Source organism: Humulus lupulus, chromosome 2 (assembly GCF_963169125.1).
Source record: "Humulus lupulus chromosome 2, drHumLupu1.1, whole genome shotgun sequence".
Lineage (NCBI taxonomy): Eukaryota > Viridiplantae > Streptophyta > Magnoliopsida > Rosales > Cannabaceae > Humulus > Humulus lupulus.
The window spans coordinates 291,422,451-291,444,036 of record NC_084794.1 but is presented as its reverse complement, the minus strand read 5'-3'; the positions used below and the strand labels follow the sequence as shown (position 1 = coordinate 291,444,036).

At 35.3% G+C, this 21,586-nt stretch overlaps 2 protein-coding genes across 2 annotated transcripts; one reads left to right on the top strand and one right to left on the bottom strand.

Moving 5' to 3' along the window:
* Nucleotides 1-339: 339 nt before the first annotated feature.
* Nucleotides 340-12,751, top strand: LOC133819768 (uncharacterized). Its single transcript, XM_062253103.1, has 15 exons — nucleotides 340-674; nucleotides 964-1,113; nucleotides 1,541-1,711; nucleotides 2,304-2,447; nucleotides 2,703-2,808; nucleotides 2,904-3,052; nucleotides 3,182-3,307; nucleotides 4,114-4,257; nucleotides 4,797-4,884; nucleotides 5,347-5,720; nucleotides 6,632-6,952; nucleotides 7,479-7,706; nucleotides 8,050-11,152; nucleotides 11,544-11,617; nucleotides 12,582-12,751. The coding sequence occupies exons 1-13, from the start codon at nucleotides 438-440 to the stop codon at nucleotides 8,182-8,184; spliced, it is 2,373 nt and encodes a 790-aa protein (XP_062109087.1). The 5' UTR covers nucleotides 340-437; the 3' UTR covers nucleotides 8,185-11,152; nucleotides 11,544-11,617; nucleotides 12,582-12,751.
* A 1,268-nt stretch (nucleotides 12,752-14,019) lies between these two features.
* LOC133819767 (uncharacterized) lies at nucleotides 14,020-18,548 on the bottom strand. Its single transcript, XM_062253102.1, has 2 exons — nucleotides 15,802-18,548; nucleotides 14,020-14,681 (listed from the first exon to the last, which is right to left on the bottom strand). The coding sequence occupies exons 1-2, from the start codon at nucleotides 17,422-17,424 to the stop codon at nucleotides 14,340-14,342; spliced, it is 1,965 nt and encodes a 654-aa protein (XP_062109086.1). The 5' UTR covers nucleotides 17,425-18,548; the 3' UTR covers nucleotides 14,020-14,339.
* Between the last annotated feature and the right edge of the window lie 3,038 nt (nucleotides 18,549-21,586).

Below are 21,586 nucleotides of genomic sequence, written 5' to 3'. Positions count from 1 at the left end.
GAAATGAAACGTCCTTTAGATATGTTTGGTATAAAGTTTAAATTTGTGGAACTAGAGTTAAATAAATTTAGATTAAAGAAATATAAAACTCATATACTTGGATTAAGATTAAAATTAACATTCTCATTGATACGAAACTAAACTCTCGTACTAAACGTCCAAAATATGATAGATGAATGAACCATGCCTAATTTTCCCACCAAATTAAAATTAAAATATTTAATAAACATTTAAATTATAGTACTTACCAACCCAGCATTGTTTCACATCGTGCCACGTGTTCCATCACCCGCCAGTTCTTGCCCACTATACATTTTCTTCTGACTCTGAATTGAGTCCATTCACTTCAAGTCTCATTTCAACTCTCTACTCTCCTTCTCCTTCTCTTTCTCTCTCTTAAATAGTGGTTGTCACTTCCTACAGTCCCGGCGTCCGCCATGGACGCAGCTTCTCAGCTAGTTTGCTACGGTATCGAGCCCCTTCGCCCAACCTTCCCCACCCGTACATCCTCTTCGTACGGCAGAATTCGGATCCCCAAACGGACCGGTCGAGTTCTCGCGGTCGCCACCGAGCCTAAACCACCTCGGACAGGATCATCGAAACCTCCGTCAACAAACTCCGTTAATGGCTCCTCAAAGTCTCCGCCGGCCAAATCTGTTAATGGAGTTTCCTCGGTGAGTTGAGTAAGAAAATGAAAATTAAATATTAGTGATTGTATTATTTTCCAGAAATTGATTCAATTATGAGGTATTTTTCTTTGACTTTGATTGGCGGTCAACTCATCTTTGGAAGTGTATGGAGTCAAAATAGTAGCTTAGAGATGATGAACTGAGAGTTTGAGTGGAGAGGAATGGTCAGGATAGAAGTTCTTATCTTAAAATTCAATTGATGATTTGAGAAGCTGATTTTGTGCTTATGCAGTTCTATTTAGTGTTTATACTTTATTGGTTTTGAAAATGGCAGAGAATTGGGGATGTGTCGAAGGAAATCAAAAGAGTGAGGGCACAGATGGAAGAAAACGAAGAGCTGGCGATACTGATGAGAGGTCTTCGTGGACAAAATTTAAAGGATTCACAGTTTGCTGAGGATAATGTTGAGCTTCGCCTTGTTGAGGTATATATAATTACTTTTACTTATTATTCGTGTTGAATGGTATTTGAATTGTTTCTTCGTTAAGTTTTGTATGGTGGACTGCCTATTGCATTATTAAAGCACGGCATTGTGTTGAGAATACTAGAATAGAATTCATGATTGAAATTAAAGTTTTTGTGCGAAGAGGGTGAGACTAGTTACTGAGTATCCAATCCAAGTTGCAGTTCAGTAATTATGCTTCTGTGCTATAATCATTTAGTTTTCAAATATAAAGCACTAGTAAGCTACATGTGGAAAATTGTTATAAAGAACTGGGAAGATACTAAGCTATAAGTTGGAAGCTACCTTCTCTGTAATAAGTAGTCAAATAAATAAACATGACTTATTATGAAAGGAAGTGTATATTTTATATCGGTTGATGATATTTGTGTTATTTCTGCTTATGTAGGTAGACGAAAGCAGTGAATTTCTGCCTTTGGTATATGACCCTGCTACCATCTCTGCTTATTGGGGAAAACGTCCACGTGCTGTTGCTACACGTATTGTCCAATTAATGTCTGTTGCAGGGGGGTTTCTTTCACGTCTTGCATTAGATGTCATAAACAAAAAGGTCAAAGAGGTAATATGTGTGCCCATTATTTTGTTTCTGAGCTGGTGGTATTTGATAATTGTCTGAGACAAGTCAGACAATTAAATCATTTCATTGGTCATCAAGTATACATAACACCAACATTCACACATGATGCATGGCCCCTCTTACTAACACTTAAAATAATTTGAACTTTGATTTTGTTCGACGGAAATTCGATTTTCATCACTATGGACTTAACATAAGAACTCATAGTCAAGCAACAGGAACATAATCATTTGTCTACTCCTTCAGTATCAATAACAGATTTTTTAATTATTGGAAAAATTCATTACTTTGTCCAACATAATTTAGGTTTCACCCTTGTATTATGGTTATGGAAGATAGGAATACTTTTAAGTTTCAGATATGATTTTTCTTAAAATCTATGTATCATTCGTTCTTCTCCTTTTGAGCTTTTCTTTCTCTGGACTTTAATAGTGTTACTTTATATTACTTTTAAGACTGACTTGTGGAGAAAATATGGGTAATTTGAATTCTACTTTTCCCTATGAATTTGTAATTTTTAAAATGCACTTTTTTGTTCTATGTTTTATATCCTTCATACTTTTCTGTGCACCAGAATGAAGTTGCTAGAGCCATTGAACTAAGGGAGATTGTGACCTCTTTGGGTCCAGCTTATATCAAACTTGGGCAAGCATTGAGCATTAGACCTGATATACTTTCACCAAGTGCAATGACTGAGCTTCAAAAACTCTGTGATAAGGTAGAGTTATTTGGATTTTTTTGTCTTTCTGTTTTGAACTAACACTACCAATTTAATTTTAAAACTTCTACTTTTTGCTCTTGCATAATTTCCTAAGCGAATAATCAGATTCTATTGAGGGGTTTTTATTGGTTCTGTGGCACCCACTATTTTAATTTATTGAGTCATACCAAATGCCTGATAAAAGTACTTCATGTTTATGATTTTCTCCATTTGATTTCTATAGCTGATTTTTCTGTTTGATGAATTTTGAAGGTGCCTTCATTCCCAGATGATGTAGCTATGGCTCTCATCAAAGAGGAGCTTGGTCGGCCGTGGCAGGAGATATATTCTGAACTCTCACCTTCCCCCATTGCTGCTGGTAATATCTCTAAGATTTCATGGTATAAATAGATGCTGTACTTGTTATCAACAAAGCTTGGACATTTTAAGCTCATAGTGTGTAATCTATGGCAGCATCTCTTGGACAAGTGTACAAGGGCCGGTTGAAAGAAAATGGTGATTTGGTGGCTGTTAAAGTGCAAAGGCCCTTTGTTCTTGAGACTGTAACAGTTGATTTGTTCGTCATACGAAAGTTGGGGCTGTTTCTTCGCAAGTTTCCCCAGGTAGTTTTCTCATGTAATGGATTTAGGATTAATCTGCTCCTTCAAATACTTGCTTTCAAAGGGGTGAACGTAGTTTTAATAAAAGATTTTTTCTTCCCAATCTCCATTCTTTCTGTTAATTCATTTCAGATCTCTGTAGATGTTGTTGGACTGGTTGATGAATGGGCAGCCCGTTTCTTTGAGGAGCTAGATTATGTTAATGAGGGTGAAAATGGAACGCGTTTTGCTGAAATGATGAAAAAGGACCTTCCACAGGTGACTTTGATAACCTTTCATTTTTTGTACCTGAATTCTTGTTTATTCTGAAGCTGTACGTTTTGTTTGATACTATGATTATCAAACTACATTTCACCAGGAGCTAACTTCTAGTGTGCTAAACAAATGTTTAGTTATGTGAAAGTTTAATTTTCTGGAAAATGGACGCTGCTAATAATTTGATGAATAAGACTTGTTTACTAATGATAGCCTTTTATTTTATTTATTCTTACAAGAAATGTAGAATGTATCCGTAGTTTATATTTATCTATTTAAAAGTCAATGATAACAGAGAATTGTTGTAAAAACAATTCTTTCTTTCCTTTTCCTCCATACTATTCTGTAAGCTCCTCTTAGTTTTTATTTAATTCCATTAAAGGGAATTCAATAAATTGCTACTGTATTGAATAAATCAAACAAACTTTTTTAAGAGTGCATAAGATAATCTGGAAGATTTTTTTTTAACTTCTTACCATAACAAACGCAAGGCACATTAGTTTCATGTTTTTTTGGCTTCAGTAAACTGAATAAATCTTTTGAATGCAAGAAAACAACATATACACACAAATGCATTGATCTTAAAGTGCAGTTGGTATCTTGTAGAATAGTTATCTAAAAGGTAGATGAACATTAGACAAAGAGTTCTTTCATTTCATAGTCATACAATTATTTGGCTCCCTGAGTACAAGCCCAGGTGGTATAAGTTCACCATACAACTATTCCTGTTACTTGGAAATTTTGAGTTTATAATTTATTGTTGCTTCATGAAATTACTTTCTTATACTACTTATTTTATGTTTTTCCAGGTGGTTGTTCCCGAAACCTACGAGAAGTATACTTCAAGAAAGGTTCTTACTACCCGATGGGTTGAAGGAGAAAAGCTTTCACAAAGTACAGAAAGTGATGTTGGAGAGCTTGTTAATGTTGGAGTCATCTGCTATCTGAAGCAGGTAAGATCTTCTGCCAATAGCTTAGGAATTTTACTCCTGGAGGCATTGACTTAAGATCTCTATCATAGTAAAAGAGATCCTCTGTTTGGTAACATTTTCTCAATTTAAAGCATCATTCTCACAGTAGACACGTACATCTTGTTGTCTTGCTATTTTGACGAATGTTTGTGGGGAGCCAAAGAATTAATTGTTTTAGTGGTTCTAAATAGAACTTTTTGCTCTATGTTTGAAGAATTGAACTTGCAACAGCTCGAACATGAAACTTTAACTACTTTTCTATTCAAGGTAGGGAAACATAACTTGTTTAATAGACATTTCATGAGCACACTTTTTATGTGCTTTCAAAGTAGGGTGTATTTGCTGATGTGCATTGGTGATAGAAATCTATAGGTCAAAGCATATTGACAACAGTAAATTTCTGTCTCTATGCTTGTTTAATGATTTTTATTACACTTTAAACTTATACTAAATTCTCAGTAGCAATAATTAACAACTACATCACATATTTAAGCCAACTTGTGTGTCACTTTAAATTGCAGCTGCTTGACACTGGTTTTTTTCATGCTGATCCTCATCCTGGAAATTTGATTCGGACTCCAGATGGGAAGCTAGCTATTCTTGATTTTGGTAACAATTTACATCTTTACTAGTATTCAGTGTTGCTTCTGTATTCATATCATGTACATACTTTTGTTAGAATTACTTATTTGAAGAGGGGGAGGGGGGTTCCTCATTTATCTGAGCGCATCTGAAAACTTTAAACAGGTTGAGTCTATGAAAACAAGACATTAGGCACCCACTTCTCTATAATGATTATAAATGTTTGAAAACTAGCAAAAGACATGCATTGTAGACACTCATAACCCATTGACTTTGTGCTTTAGAATGCAGCAATGGTTTAATGTCTTTAATATTAAAAAATTTAACTCAATTGCAAATATACAAGACTTAAAAATGTGTCTCTGATAACTCTTGTTGAGTGCTTGATGTATTCTTCTTTTGATCATCAAAGAATGTTTTATCGAGCTGTTTAATGCTTTATTCTATTCAGAAGACTTGTTTATGATACATTTGATTTGCCTATAATAGGACTTGTCACAAAATTAACGGATGATCAGAGGTATGGAATGATTGAAGCAATTGCCCATCTTATACATCGTGATTATGGAGCCATAGTCAAGGACTTTGTTAAACTTGGTTTCATTCCAGAAGGTGTTAATTTGGAACCCATTTTGCCTGTCCTGGCCAAGGTTTTTGATCAGGCACTTGAAGGTGGAGGAGCTAAAAATATCAATTTCCAGGAGCTGGCAGCAGACTTGGCACAAATAACATTTGATTATCCATTTCGGATACCCCCTTATTTTGCCCTCATAATCAGGGCAATTGGGGTGCTGGAAGGCATAGCTTTAGTTGGAAATCCCGACTTTGCGATTGTAGATGAGGCCTATCCATACATTGCACAGGTAATTGATTTTTTGTCGGTAAACAAATATAAATAGCCAATCTTTTTACTTTGTCACATTGAAAGTAGACACATGATGGGCATGTTATTGTGCAAATACTATTTTGATGGGTACTTTGTCAAATGTTTATTAACTATTTAAATTGTGAAAATAAGTTGTATTATTGAAAATTGTAATACATAATGTACAAAATCTCAAAGTTGAAAAGTTGATTATATAAATTCCACAAGTAGAATCTCGTGATAGAGTTATAACCAAAATCTCCTCGATGTCAACTTTAATTAGAATAACACTATTTAAAAAGTCATCACTTACAGTTGGCCCTACAAATTCTTCCCTATATAGGAATTCTTATGCAAAATCTTTAATCATGTACACATCAAAATAGTCCACCCCCACCTCCATATCCATCCTTCCGAGATAGTGCTTGTTGGTAGCTGTTATCTGAAATGAAGTTATTATTTCAATTATCCCTTAGTCCTGAGTACTTACATAGCAATTGCTATAGTTTGTTATTCTTCAAATTGTAGGATTAGATGAGGAGCTCAGTTTTTTTTTTTTTTTTTTAAAAAGGTGGAGATGGGAATAGATTGGAAAACATATTGCAAAGATTAATCCGATCACCAATTTTATCTGCCTAAGATGGGATAAATGTATAGTCTTATTGAAGAACTTCGGATACCTAATCCTTTTCTTCATATATATCATTAGTTAAGACAAGATTTGCAATAAAGCTATTAATGTGCGTTGACAACAGTTTGAATCAGTTATTCCCTATTTAAAAAAATACCCACATTCTGGTTTTTGCTATGACTTTGTGCTGCTCTGTATTCTTTTTTATGTATGCTTCATAAAGGCTTTAACTGAAACTTATTATGTTTTGTTTTCTTAACTCTTCCTTTCACTGTCAGAGGCTCTTAACTGATGAATCTCCACGTCTAAGGAATGCTTTACGCTATACAATATATGGGAAATCTGGAGTTTTTGATGCAGAAAGATTCATTGATGTTATGCAAGCCTTTGAGAATTTTATAACGGCTGCTAAAAGTGGAGGTGGAGAGGATTTGAATGGTGATATGGCCGAACTCGGCCTTATGCAACGTACAACAGAAAATGCGTTCCCAATAATGCTACCAAATCTGTCTCAACAGGAGCCGGTCCAAACAAGAGCAGCTTTGGGATTCCTTCTGTCTGATAAGGGAAACTTCTTCCGAGAATTTCTTCTGGATGAGGTACTTCTCATAGTGACAATTTCATTATGAGTCTGTAGAACTCCATTTCACTTTTTCTGCATAAGAGATTGTCTTGTCATTTAATACTCAAATAGTGGGATAGATTAAAAAAATATATATACCAAACAGGAATGAAACAGTTTATTTATACACCCAGATTAAATTTTGCACGTGAAGTTAATGAATCATTAATGCTTGACAAATTTGAATATGTAACGAAGGTTGAGGAGCACTGTCGGAAATTACTTTTCTGCCTTGTGGATTAGGATTTCATGAGTCTGTAGAACTCCATTTCACTTGTTTTGCATGCATATGGTTGGATGTCACAAGATGGATTTGAGCTTTGATCTCATGGTCTTTTCATATCAGCCCTGCGCTTAGTTTGCATCAGTGCTTAGTTTGCATCAGTATTTATTCAGCACTGAAATAATGCATATTTTCTCCAAAGTTTGACCTTTACCTTTGATATGCAAATAGATTGTGAATTTTCTCCGAAGTTTGACCATTACCTTTGATATTCAAATAGATTGTAAAGGGCATTGATGCAGTCACGAGGGAACAGTTGGTTCGTACAATGGCACTCCTTGGACTTGGAAATGCTACCCCTATCTTCAGTATGGCTCCTACTTTCGGACCATTCAAACCAGCAGGGCTTCTACCAACAATAACCGAAGAAGACAAAGTTATATTGAACAATGTCCAAAAAGTTGTTGAGTTTTTGACTGCTGGTTCAATACCAAAAACTTCAAATGAGGTACTTCACTTGCTAGCTTATAGTTAAAGTCTTCTATTATAAAACTCTTTGTGATTTAACAACCTATAAATTATTACCTAGATCAGATACGTAATTACTAGTTCCATATCAGAATGGTGTCATCTTAGAAATCTCTTTTTTTTTTTTCCTTTTTTTTGTTGGAATGCTTCTCTTCATGTCAGTGATGTCGGGAAAACAGAAATAGAGAAATATATATATGGATAGGCTACTATTTATTTCACATTTATTTCATATTTATACAGCATTTGGTTTATGAGGTTCCTTACGCGATACTAATTCACATTTTTCTTTTGCTGTCCGGTTTGTGGGGGGGTGTCAACAGAGTTTGAATATTACTCGGGTTGTTCAAGAGCTTCTCCCAGTGTTGCCCGGCATCTCCACGACAATACTTCCAGAAGTTCTCAATCGATTAACTTCTAGAGTATTAGCTCGCGTCATTCGAGACACATTTTTGTAGAACACATTCTTAACTTTCTTAAGGGCCTCAATTGTTGATATATATATTGTGAACAGCATCATATATGTTAGTGCAATGTCCAAGCAACACACCTTACTTCCTTTTGTAATGCTCAGAAACTACCAAGGAACTGAAAACCTCATTGTATATAACAAGTTCAACTTAAATCACTTCATCTGTATAGTTTGGATATATATATACAGAAGCCAAAAAGGTGATTTTTCTTTCCATTGAAAGAAAGAGCTTTATTAGATTTCACTGTGTATGTTTCTTCTTTCTTCATAACAACCACACAGCTATCAATTTTGGTTCCACAAGGATGAGGAGAAGAAGGTTAAAGCTTAAGCTTTCTTCAACTATTACTTTCTTTCATTCCTTTGATTGAGATCTACCAATTTCGAATGCTAAATTTGTTTTTACATTCTGTTCATTAACCTTGTAATGATGATGATCACAGTGCTTTGGTCTGTCTACTGAGGTAGCAAATTCAGGGAGTTGGACCCACGCAAAAGCTTGTCCCTCTTAGGTGGAGAACAAGCAGAGAAGGGACACAAATATTTGTCTTTTTTTTTTTTCACCATTTGCAAAGTTGTCATACTGCAATAATTTTACTTCCCTATCTTCCAGACAGCTGGAATCATTTCTTGTCCCGATTAATATCTAACCAATCAGCCCATTGATCAACTTTCGTTGTCATTAAATAGCAGACTTGTGGTCTACCAGGAGTGGCGCGTGCGTGCCTTGGCAATATGGGAGGAAAATGTGAGATTCCACCACAAGAAAAAGGTCCCTCTCCTCCTCAGCTCAGCTCAATATCAGATAAATAACACTTTATAAGTCATTCAGCTTAGAGAGAAAAATAAAAATAAGATTAAAAACCCACCCCCCCAAAAAAAAAAAAAAAATCCGACAGTAGTTGAAGATAAAAGAAAAATGGTCACTTTAAAGTTCAAGGAGTCTTGAGTGAGCTTTTTAATTATATTTCAGTGCAAAACTATTCTTTGCACAATATCATTTGTGTTTTTGTGTTCTGCCACCCCTATCTGACCCCTATACACCATAGGAAACGAGCATTGAGGAAAAGTCGAAGAAAATATGTTGAAAATTTTCTTAACTAACCATCACCACCACCACATGTTTTTGTCTCATATTATTTTAAGGGATAAATATTGTAGGATTGTGAATCAACCATTTTGAATTGATGGTGAAACACTACCGGAAATTGTCCAACCAATCAAAGCAAATTAAAATAACATGGCTAAAGAGTATGTACGTGTATTCTAGGTCAGTGGTGATTTACCAATCCATGTAAAATCCTCATCTTTGATTGTAGAGCTATATTTTAATACTTAAATTGATGTAGAAGTGATTTTAATAACTTAAGAATCAATAATAAACTGACCATTAATTTCTCCATATTACTAAACGCACCCTCTCTCTTTCCCATATCAAGAACAACCAAGTAAGTACATAATTTACTTATTCTGAGTCCTGCAAGAACTTAGCTGTCCAACCCTTATTTTGATACAATATTCTTTGTCAAATTTGATAGTTTGAGTTGCGTAAATGATTACCCCCTAGCGCTTGGTTAGAGGAAAGCATTTGAGTCATTATTGGCAATATTCCATTCATAAAGTACTTGATTTTTCAAAGCACACCAACATCCTGACCAAACCAAAGGCATAAAGTACATATAATATGATGCTGCATAATGTAATACATAAGAATTATATCTCTTAAACTTAAACATTTCATATTTCGAACAATCCACAAAGGCATAAAAATATTCCCTTCCTCCCATAACTTAGCTATTACAATTAGCACCCACAATTTGCCAACTCCCCATTCCCACTTGTCACAAGCTCATGCCATAAAAAGCAAATTAGTATGCCAAATTATATTCTTATAAATAATAGGATAAACAAACAAAAAAAATACTAGATGCCCATTTGAAAGGCTCTCTTCACTATAGCAAAACAATGAGTATTTCTTCCATAAACAGTCAAAAGATAAAGAGCACTCCTTTTTTTGGTACACCCATTTAACCACACTAACAAAACTAACAATGAGTGCTAAAGAATGTAGAAAATTAAAAAAATATAAAGAAAGCAAAAGTGAAGCCACCTTTAGTGGAGGTAGAGGAGGCATTAATATGATTGTACCTCTACCTATTCTCAACCTTTCCAAACCAAACAAAGAAAAAAGCTTTAGCATAAATTATAACCCTTCCCCTCCAAAACCAAAATTGCACTCTTTTTATATGTATCCAAAGCAAACCATAATAATCATTTGGAGATAAACTAAATCAATAGGCAAAAAAAAGAAAAACTTCACCACTTTTTTCTCCAAAAATTTATTCTTTTTTTTTTTGTTTTGATCATCAGATATATGCCATTATAATCCAAAGCCCCACATATCTCAAAGCCTTGTCATGGTGGTTTTAGGATTAACACAAGAGTTTGAGTGTAGCCAAGAGGAAAACGTATTATAAAGCTTTTGTGTATTTTGTAATTTGTCCGTACGCTGTACTCCTGGCGGCCACGGCTCAGAACAGGTGCACCTCTTTAGTGTGTTCTTGCTATGTACCCTCAAAAGGGTTTAACAACAAAGGAGAAGAAAGCATCAACAATACTACCATTAATACCAATATCAATACCAAGAAGCTTTCTCCGGCAGAAAAGAAAGATGGGCTTTTGGAAGAAGTTGATAGTTATGACAGAAAAGTGGGAAAACAAGCTTTTGATATTGGCAACACTGGAAGAAGCAAAAACAACAACGACAGTACAAGAAGTGGGTCTAATGTGCCTCAGAAGATTAGTGAACAACCCTTTAATCTCAAGAGCAATTTGAAGAAAACAGTGGTGGTGAAGGATTATCAATCAGTAGCAGCAAAGACAGAAAAGAGGAAAGTTACTTGGCCTGATGCTCATGGAAAAGATATTGCTCATGTTCAGGAGTTCGAGCCAAGGTAATTAATTTATTAGCCCCCCACCACATACTTGCTTATCTTATATTTGGAGTATAATCCCAAAAAATATATTAAAAAAGAGAGAAAAAGTTGTAGAAGTAGAGGCATGCGTCCAAACTTTTTAACTTAGTTTATGGTAACTTATTATAGTTAGTTTCAAATATGACATTGTGGGGTTAAAGTAGTTAATGACCAAATTTAATGGAGCGGGCCATGTGAGGTTACAGCAGGTAAATTACTGGTTGAAGTTTTTTCACCTGGAATGGATGTGGGACATGAGGAGGAAAAATGATAACCTTGCCTTTCTTAAAATGTTTGGTAGTTTAAATGTTGCTGCAGATCTCTACTTCTAACCATGTCTTAACACTGCTTATGAATCTGTAATTGATAGTGTATCAGAAGATGGTGAACTTGAGGGAGTAAGGAATTCTTGTGTTTGTGTCATTCAGTGAGGATTGCCAAAAGGTAAGGTTTTTTCTTTTCAAATGTTACCCTGATAAGTGTCTAATCTTAATGTAGATGATTGCTCAAAAACATATTCTCTGTAGATTGGCCTATCTAAACTTTGTGAGATTCTTGGTAACCTTCTGATAGAATGAGTCAAAAGCATTGATAGAAATAAATCATAAAAAGTTGTGAATAGTATATCAAAGGACTATTTGTTATGATAATTGAATATCCTGGTGGTTGAGGGTTGAAGCTCAGTATTGGAACACAAATATTTTTTATGTTCTCATTTCAAATCAACTCCTTCAATATTTCTATATCATTATTTTTGAGTTGTTAGGAGGAGACAAGCCAAATTTTCATGTTGCCAACATATCAACACAGTCCATACTGATATTTTCATTTTGGGGTGTTAAGAGGAGACAACCATATTTGTCATCCATCAACTCCACAAAACATGATCATTATCTCGTCTAAAGCTTTCACATGAATTAACACAAACTCCACCCCACAAGCATGCATGAGTGTCCCATCTGTGAACAATGTCAAACTAATCAAGTAAATTATCTTCAAAAGTTTACATGTACTGATACTATCTTCAAGTAAATACACTACAATGAACACTTCCTGTTGTTTTCTATAATATTGAAAGAATGGAAACGCCTCTTATGAAAAAATGTCTACTTAACTATTACTATGCACTGGTGAATAGTGATTCTATGGCACAACGTCCCAAACTTAAGCCTAAGATGCTGAACCTTTTGAATGGAGCTTAGTTAACCTTCTGTTTATTACAGTGACCAAATATTATTAAACAATATCACATTGTGAAGAATGAAAACAAATTACATATAACAGTTCAAAACCATTTTTAATTATGATTTTCTTTTATGGTATTATTAATATCCTTTTCCATTTCCTTTTGTCAATAATAACATTACATCACAATGAAATCTTATATTTTCTTGGTGTTGTGTTGCAGATGGATCTCCTTCCTTCCAGTGCATCTCTTCTGAAACATTTGACAGAACTAAATTTTATGTCTTTTGCTTGGTTGACTGAGGCTCATATAGGTTCTAGCTAGTGCACCCTTTTTTTATTTCAATGAAATGGCTAATTTGTTATGGAAAATAAAGGTAAAATTGGCTTCTATTTCTCTCTCCCTCTCTCTCTCTCTCTCTCTCTCGTATTATATATATATAAATATATAGATGTATCCATGTGTGTGTACGTTATGTATATATGACCATAACCGATTTGTCTAATTAGGTAAAATGAAGGAAGAAAACTATATGTCGAATTAATATATAATAAATATACAAGCTAATCCAATAAGGTGAGAATAATGAAGAAATATAAGTTTGACAAGTTCGAGATGTTTTGTTCATTCATATTGAAGGAGCACAGAGCACTATGCCTATGTTGCCAACCAACCCTACTCATTTTGACCAAGATTAGAATCATATGATGGATTATTGTACGGTTCACAAGCAAAAAACAAATAAGCAATTAAATTATAAATAATTTACTTGTAGTTGTTGTCTCTAATCCACAAACTTTGAAAGAAAAAAACAAACAAAACTTGACAGTGGTCCATGCTTTACAGTCTTCAGGGAAACAACCCAAGTGTTATCTTAATTCTTATGGAGTTTTGAAGAATGTGAATATATTTCCTGGCTCTTATTACAATAGCCAATAGATTATAGACCCTGTGGATGGATAGTTTCAAATTTCAATACATTTTATATATATAATCATAAAAAAAAAATTAAAGATTCTACCCACCCACCTATTGTACATTTTCTCTCTATTATCTTTTGTTGTTACTACAGAACTTAATAGTTGCATTAAAAAGTTTAATATAATGGGGTATGTTTTGGCGGCTGATAGTTATATCATAAATTGGTTTCAAAAGAACCTAAAGAAGTATTTTTCAAAACACAAAAAAGAAACCTAATGAAGTTAATTAGCTTGTTTTGTACTTACCCTGTGAGCTGAGCCTTGAATTGAACCACTTGCCAAGTCCAATAAATTTGTATAAAAATGAAATGATTATGGGGATAACCAACCAGATAAGTACTAGACAAATGAGTAGGTTTTATAACCAAAATTTTAATATTAAAAAAATCCCACTTAGGTTGGACTAGTTAAAAATAATCCATGAAACTCTCTTCTTTCAAAGTCACATGAAAAAATTAGGCCCACTGTTTAAAACTAAAAAAAACTGGCAACAGCTGCAAGAATTACCATTGAACTCTTCTTTTAAAAAGAAAATAAAAAAAAATATCTAGGGTGATTCATTTACCTCTTTCTTTCACATAAGCTGAACTTTAGTTAATAATATATTTGTACCAGAAAAGTGAACAAGGCATATTGACTATTTTCTTTATGTGTACAATTCAGACAAAACACAAAGCACATATAATAAGAATTAAATAAATAAACTCTGTATGAAACCGGAGCATTTCTAAGCATTCCAAATTGTGTACACATTTAGCAAATGCAAAAAGCATTTGTTGCAAGAATCATCATATCAACTTTTTTTTTCTTTTTCCCTTTTTCAGCCAACCCCACAATGATTTACTACCTTTTTTTTTCTTGAAAAGAAGGAATCATTTACTTCTATCACAAATTCATGAATTTATGAGACACTATTCCCTACTTGGTATCTGAGGCGTTCATTAAGTGAACCAGATCCTCTATTACACATTTAGGCCTTCAATCTCCAACGGTGGTATTATCATTGGTTTTGACTCTTTGCTTTCTTTGACTTGCTCCTCTCTTGCATCTTCTTCTTTTTGGCTTCAGCTGTAACCCAAGTGTACTCTGAGGGAATTGCAAACGGATCTTGGATAGTTTCTATCCTACTGCTGGACATGGCGTTGGATGAGGTAGAGCGGTGTAAAGGAGCTTTTATCCACTGAAACCAGGATGAACTGGAAGGCTGCGATGCAGCTGGGCTCTCTCTGCCAACAGCAGAAGGGCTTGACGGGGGCGTTGAGAATTCATCCACCGGTGCCAACTCTTCAAACTTTGTGAAAGTCACCATTACTCTGATGGTAGGAACAACGGGAATGGCAACCTGAACGTGGAAACCAAAAAACCGTTATGTAAGATCGTTAGCATCAACACAGGCTATAACAAAAAATGCTCAGGCAGGACGGGAAATGGCTTACATTACCGAAACCCTCCAAAGATAGAAAATAAACAATGTCACAAAGTAAACAGACCATAGAAAAGTGATGGTGGTGTGATAAGTAACTTGCTTATAGAAGGAAGTTAGGCCACTTTGAGATAGTTGTTTTAGTTAGTTAGTTAGTTGATTGTATAAATAAGTGAGGGACACAGCAAAATCAACTCACCCTTGTACGGTGTTGGTCTCGAGATCAACATTTGCTTACTGTGAAATTTTCTAGTTGGATTCTTACAATTATGTTATCTCAAACTGGTTGAAAAGGGATAATACTCAAACATCCAAACTGAATCATAAGAAATCAGTTGTGTGACTAGATTGACGTTTCTAACACTATAAATCTATGCCTATGCCTATGTCTATCTTCAACAACTGCATTAATTGGTTAGCCTGCGTAAGTATCTTACTGACAAGGAAATATGACAGTAACTATTGAGCGAGAAAAATATATGGTGCAAGCTTAATTCATCAAATTTACTTCTAGAACTAAAATTTAAGAAAATTCACAAGTTTTAAACTTCTCAATGTGGGTCATGTGTTAATTCTAATACTGCTGTTAGCTGAAATATGTAAGAACAGTAACTCCTGCAAACTACAATGGTAGGGCATGACCAATCATATCATAACCAAGTAAATTAAAGTCATTGATAAAGCAAAAAGTCCCAAAGATTCCCTCTCATCATAACAAACTACAAGTCACCATTACTGGCGATCTGTGGATCAGAAGAAAGAAACAAAAAAGGCTCAGAAGCATCCAACTCTCTTAATGCACCGACAAAAACCTTAATTGATTCACCATCCACTCAAACTATTTTAACTACAGTTGAAATCCCTGAATTGAAAATACCATTGATAGAACTTCAAATTAGGAAGTCTTCATAACTAAAATAGTAAATGCAGTAAGAGTATAACTACATGGACAATAGATAGCATTTTAAAACTTATATCCAATGCAACAGTCTATGAAAATAACAAGAGCAATGAAGCAACATAAGTGATAATAATATACCTTGACAGGGAAGGTTCCCAAAGGAAGTTTTGTTGTTAGAAGTTCCCTCAATCGACGGATTGCCTTAACCTTGTTCGCTAGGATATCAAGCAATGGCAATAGCTCCTCTGTCTGAAGTGGAAAGTTTGGAGAAAGCCAGAGGATAGGCCTCAATCCCTTTTTATACTCATTCTCCCGACCTGCATCCTTGTGGCGATTTCTGTTCTCAGAACTTGTGGTTGTGGAAGACGAAGCTTTGGTATCCCTCACTCTTCGGTGCTCATCCCCCCTCATATGAATCTCCACAGAATGTCTACCTGGCTTAATCTGATTTCTAGATGGAGAATCCCCAAGCAGATCACTCACCTTCTCCTCTACACAAAGAGAATTTCTTGGAGGGGCAATTTTTTTTGGCCCTTCAATTTTAGTATCCTTTTTCCTCCATCCACCAAACCATCCTTTCTTTTCTTGTTTAATCTCTACAGTTCTACAACCATTGACTTCTTCTATATTGATATCCCTCTGCTCATAACAGCTATGGCGATGCCCAATAATCCCATCACCATTCTCAACAGGCAATTCTGAGGAATCCAACTTAAGTGCAACCTCAAGTTGTCTCTTCTCCTCCTCAGTCAAAATATCATCAATCTCCTCACTATCTGGTCCATTGTCATTGCAAGATGAGAAAAACTCATCATCGGTCATAGCCCCCGGAACCCTCCTAGATTTTATGCTCACAACTACATTATGCATATCATACACTTTTGCCCTCCATGCTCCAACCATCTCTGTTTTCTCTTGTCGCCTCCAAGTCAACTGAGGCAAAAGAACTGCCTGAGTTACATCAATCCCGGGCCTGAAGATGTTAGTTTGGGACATTGCTACCACTTCTTGGCGAACCTCTTCTTCAGTTGCTGGTGAACCAGCACCATCCAAAGCATTCATCACCTCCTTATCCTTGTGTGAGATCATACAGAGTGATCCAGGAGGGACTTTGCCATCTTCAGAACCATCACCAAGGAAAACAATACTCTGATCGGAACGTTGAATCCTAAATCCATCAAAACCTGCCAAAGTCATATCTGCTCTCAAATTTGCACCCCTTTTCCAAATCTTGTAAGTGTCAGAAGGGGCAATCCTAGAAATGAAAGGGATTACAGAACTCTCAAAATGAAATGTAATTTCCATATAAAAGTCCCTCATCCTTCTCATAGCCCCCACCAATCGGGGCAACCTTCTACACCATTTTGCCCAAGCCAGAGGCTGGTAATGCCTAACTATACACATGGCAATAGCTTCTTCCCTATTGCAGATAGCTTCCTGTAGTGCACTCCAACCACTTTCATTCTGCAAGCTCCAATCTGCGCCGGCAACCATGAGCATTTCGGTAGAAGTCAGGTCACCAAGCTTTACAGCCAAGTGAAGAGGTGTGTCACGGTTAGGAACATCCCGGCGATCAATAGCAGCAGAAATAGCCTCAGCCTTCTCTTCCTCAGCTAAAGAAATGGCCTCTGTACGAACCTCAGATGGGTTACAAAGACGTGGTAAACTAGCCAGTATCCTCCTGAGACCGGCATAGTCCCTCATGGCTATGGCCTTATGAACAGGGCTATGAGCATACTTCGAAACATCAATACCAGCCATGCCTCAGGAGAATCTATGTATATATATATATACGTATCAATATGCTACAGAGGGCGATTTAATGTGCAGAAGAACAAAGACCCAGTTGAATCATCCAAAACTGATGGATAATCACTAACCCAATATTGAATTCTCAAACACCGTGAACTAAAATCGAAAACCCAGAAATTGTATCGAAGTTCTGAGCATCAAATCAAGAGTTGGAGACAAACCCAGTTCACAAATTTGAGATATTCCTTTAAACGTTACCCGGAAAAGAAACAAACTCAATTCAGATTACCACCCAAAAGGCACGACACCACAAGCAAAACAAACAAAAAGGAGAACAGAAACAGTTGACACCAGATTGGAAGCACAAGAAAAGTATCTTAGGTGGGCCCAAGGCAAGCATCCAAGAGTCGAGGAACAAGAAAAAAAAAATCTCACCTTCTTATTCTCTTCTCTTCTCTTCCCCCTTCTTCTTCTTCTTACTCTTCTTTGAGACCAAGATTGAGAACTCAGGCACTCAACCCCACCACCCAAAAAAAAAAAGCTATCTTTCTCTCTCTATTTTTCTTTCCATTTCCCCGGAAGTTGATAGGGAACACTAAGGACCCGACCCTTGTGATCCAATCCAGATCAGACAAACCACAAGAACATGCATGTGGGTGTTCGAAACCAAAATCTTAATATTAAAAAGAAAACTTTATTCAAATGTAGGAGAAACAAAAAGAGAAAAGAAACCCCGGAATAAAAGAAATGGTATTTGAAAGAAGAAAGAGAATTTACTTCAATAGAATCAGGAAACGAATAGAGAAGGAAAGAAACAAAACCCCACCATTCAAGCAAATCCCAAATCCAATATTGAGAAAAAAGAATCCAAAAAGTGGGAATCAAAATTAAAAAAAAAAGATACTTTTTTTTTATATTTAGTGTTAAACAAAAAGATGACCCAATTCAAAGAAAACACAGGTTGTTTTTATAGGACTGAAACAAAGTGTTATGAGAGAGACCAAGAAGAGAAGAAGTATTTTCAATCTCAAATTATTATTATTATTTTTTTTTTAACTTGTTGAACACAAAGATAAGAACGCAAAGATTGGACATGAAAAGTCAGAGATAGGCAGAGGGTCCAAAAATGGGAAGGGTTAGCATGTGAGCCAGAAAAGAGGGAACCTGCTTTCCCCTTTCCCCTTCAATCTTATTAATTATTTATTAATTTTGATTTAAGCTAATAACTGTATATTTATTTGATTTGATAGTATAATTAGTATAATATTTAAGTTTCTTATTATTTAATTGATTAGCATTCCAAACGGTAATTGCCATTACCTAAGAGATAAACTATAGACCACAGCTTGCTGTACTGTGCTGTGCTGTGATGCCAGTCAGTCTCATCTCATGCCAATTTTTTCTTACATTTTTTAAATATATTATATTATGTTATTTATTCGATTAAAAATATTATTTATGAAAAAAAAAATACTGTTGGGGCAAGATCAGGTTCAGAAATCAGAACTGCCAGTTATGATTGTAATTATTTTTTTTAACTTATTAGGTTTTCTTTCACCTCAATAAATACCATCATAATTTTTATTTTCATACCATCATAATTTTTATTTTCTTTTGCCAGAGAAAATATCATGATTAAATGTTGCTATTTACTCAAAAAATAAAAAATAAAACTATTAAAAAAAAGCCATCTGAAATAATGTTGGTATTTAATACAAGTAAAAATGTAACATGTAATAAGCTACGCAGTCACAAAGATTGAGTTACTCTAGTTCGGGAGCATTAGGTTTGGGTTTGTTCGATTTCCAAATCATATTTGAATTTGATTGGATTCGAGTTCAGGTCTTTTAGAGTGAGTGTTAACTTATTCGGATTAAATCCAAAGTCATGAAACATCAAGAATACATCTGCAACAACAAAAAACTCATATTCAAATCTAAAAATAAAAAAACTCAAATAGTATACTTTTTATCATTTATCATACAAATTCAAAACAATCAATTCTAGATTCAAATACAAAACACAACACATAAAATCAAATCTATAGTGAGTGGCTACTATGACCGTGAGGGCATGAGGGTCGGTCAGGAGAGAGAGGTGGTCCATGTCGTGACTCCATGGGTCGTGGCTGAAGAAAGGACGTGTTGTGACTCTAGGTTGCTTCAGCGTCGGACTGAGATAGAGAAGAAGGAGGGAGGCGGCAGCACAACATAAGTGAGAAGAAAGAGATGGAGGGAGGCGACACACAATCGGAAGGGAGGTTGAGTCCAATCTTGGCACTCCAAACCTAACTATTAAGGTTGGGGGAATACCTCTAATGCAAATAATGTCATTTTACTCTAATAAAATAAAGTTATTTAAAAGGACATATAAATAATATATTTATATGTAATGCTAAATTATTTTATTGAAGTAAAATGACATCATGTGTGTTGACTGTGTTTTTAGCCAACGACGTGAGAACGTCAAATACGACAAGTCTTCAAGAGATTTTATACGACACAGATAGTATAATAAAGAAAATAAAGAACACACAAGATTTTTATAGTGGTTCAGCCTCGATTGTCGGTAATAGCCTAATCCACTTAGAGTTGTGATTTATAGATCCGTACTCAAGATCAGATGGACTAAGCCAACTGAATTTCTTCAGTACATATTGCAAAAATACAAGAATTCTCTCTTATTTCAGCACTTTCTCTCTCTAGAATACTCAGACTCAAATTTCTCTCTCTAAAAAGAAGAAGCAGAAGAAGCCCCTCTTTCATCCCATAAGCCCCCTATTTATAGGCTTAGGGTCATACATAGGGTATCCCTTAGAACCGGGATATTTTATTATATTTATTACATTTAAATTACAAATAAACATTCAAAATGTAACAAACCCCCATTTGTGGGAAGAATGAGAGATTACCGCATATCTTGTTGAAGTTGTTTCTGGGAATCTTGACTTAGTCTCCTCTAGCTAGTTGATCTACCTCCTACTGACCACTCATGCAAGTGTTGGTTGGACGTGCATGGTGGTAGGACATGCATGGTGGTAGGACATGCACTTCTCTCCTCTAACATGGCACTCTCCTCTAGCATGCCATATTTCTCCTTGAACCAATCTCCTTGGCATCTCACCCCGGATAGGTCCGAGGCAACCTCCTTGAAGCTTCTCACCTCGGATAGGTCCAGGCAACCTCCTTGAAGCTTCTCACCTCGGATAGGTCTGAGGCACTCTCCTTGATGCTTCTCACCTCGGATAGGTCCTAGGCAATCTCCTTGAAGCTTCCCACCTCGGATAGGTCCGAGGCACTCTCCTCTAGCATCTCTCAACTATGTCCGATCGGACATTGTGTATGCTCTCCTTGTCAAAATCTAAGTCTCAATTCTTGGCTTGCATGGAACTCCTCCAACATGGCACTCCCCTCTAACATGTCATGTTTCTCCTCGGATGCACTCTTCTTAGCTCTCCTAGGATGCATTCTCCTTAGCCTCCTAGGACCAAGGTGCACTTGACTTGCTTATGACATCTTTCAAGCAGTCCAAATTCTTCGTCAGTCTACCGGGTCCTTTATCACAACTCTGAGGAGTGCACTGCCATACGTCACATTTATTGTCACGTTATTGATCTCCAATTTTTGGGTATAACAATGTGTTTATCATATATTGTATTTGAGCAAATAGAATAAATTTAGGTTTTGTTTAGATCTTGGATTTTAAGATGGAAAAAAATAAAATTCAAAAAAATTTATTTTCTCATATTTGGATTGAATCAATAAATTACGAATTTTTTCCTAGAAAAATTAAAACTTAAATGCAGTATAATTTTTTAAAATTTACAACAATTATAAATATATAAAAAAAGAAAATATTAAAAAATATCTTATCAAATTTGTGGAAAATAATTTCTAAATTTTTTTCTAGGTTGGATATGAAATCAAATGTTTTGTTATATGTTGACAACTCTATTTATAATAAATATCCATTTTTCAGGGTCAACAAACTACTTTATAGGCTATTTGAATTCAAACATTATATTTAAATATTATAATGTAAATATCAAAGTAATTCCTTATAATGTGAAACTATTTTCGGTTATAAGTAACATTGGATATAATACAACTCGTGTGATTCCTCTTCATGTTCGTCTCATTTCACTTTGACTCGTCTAAATAAGTTAACATCA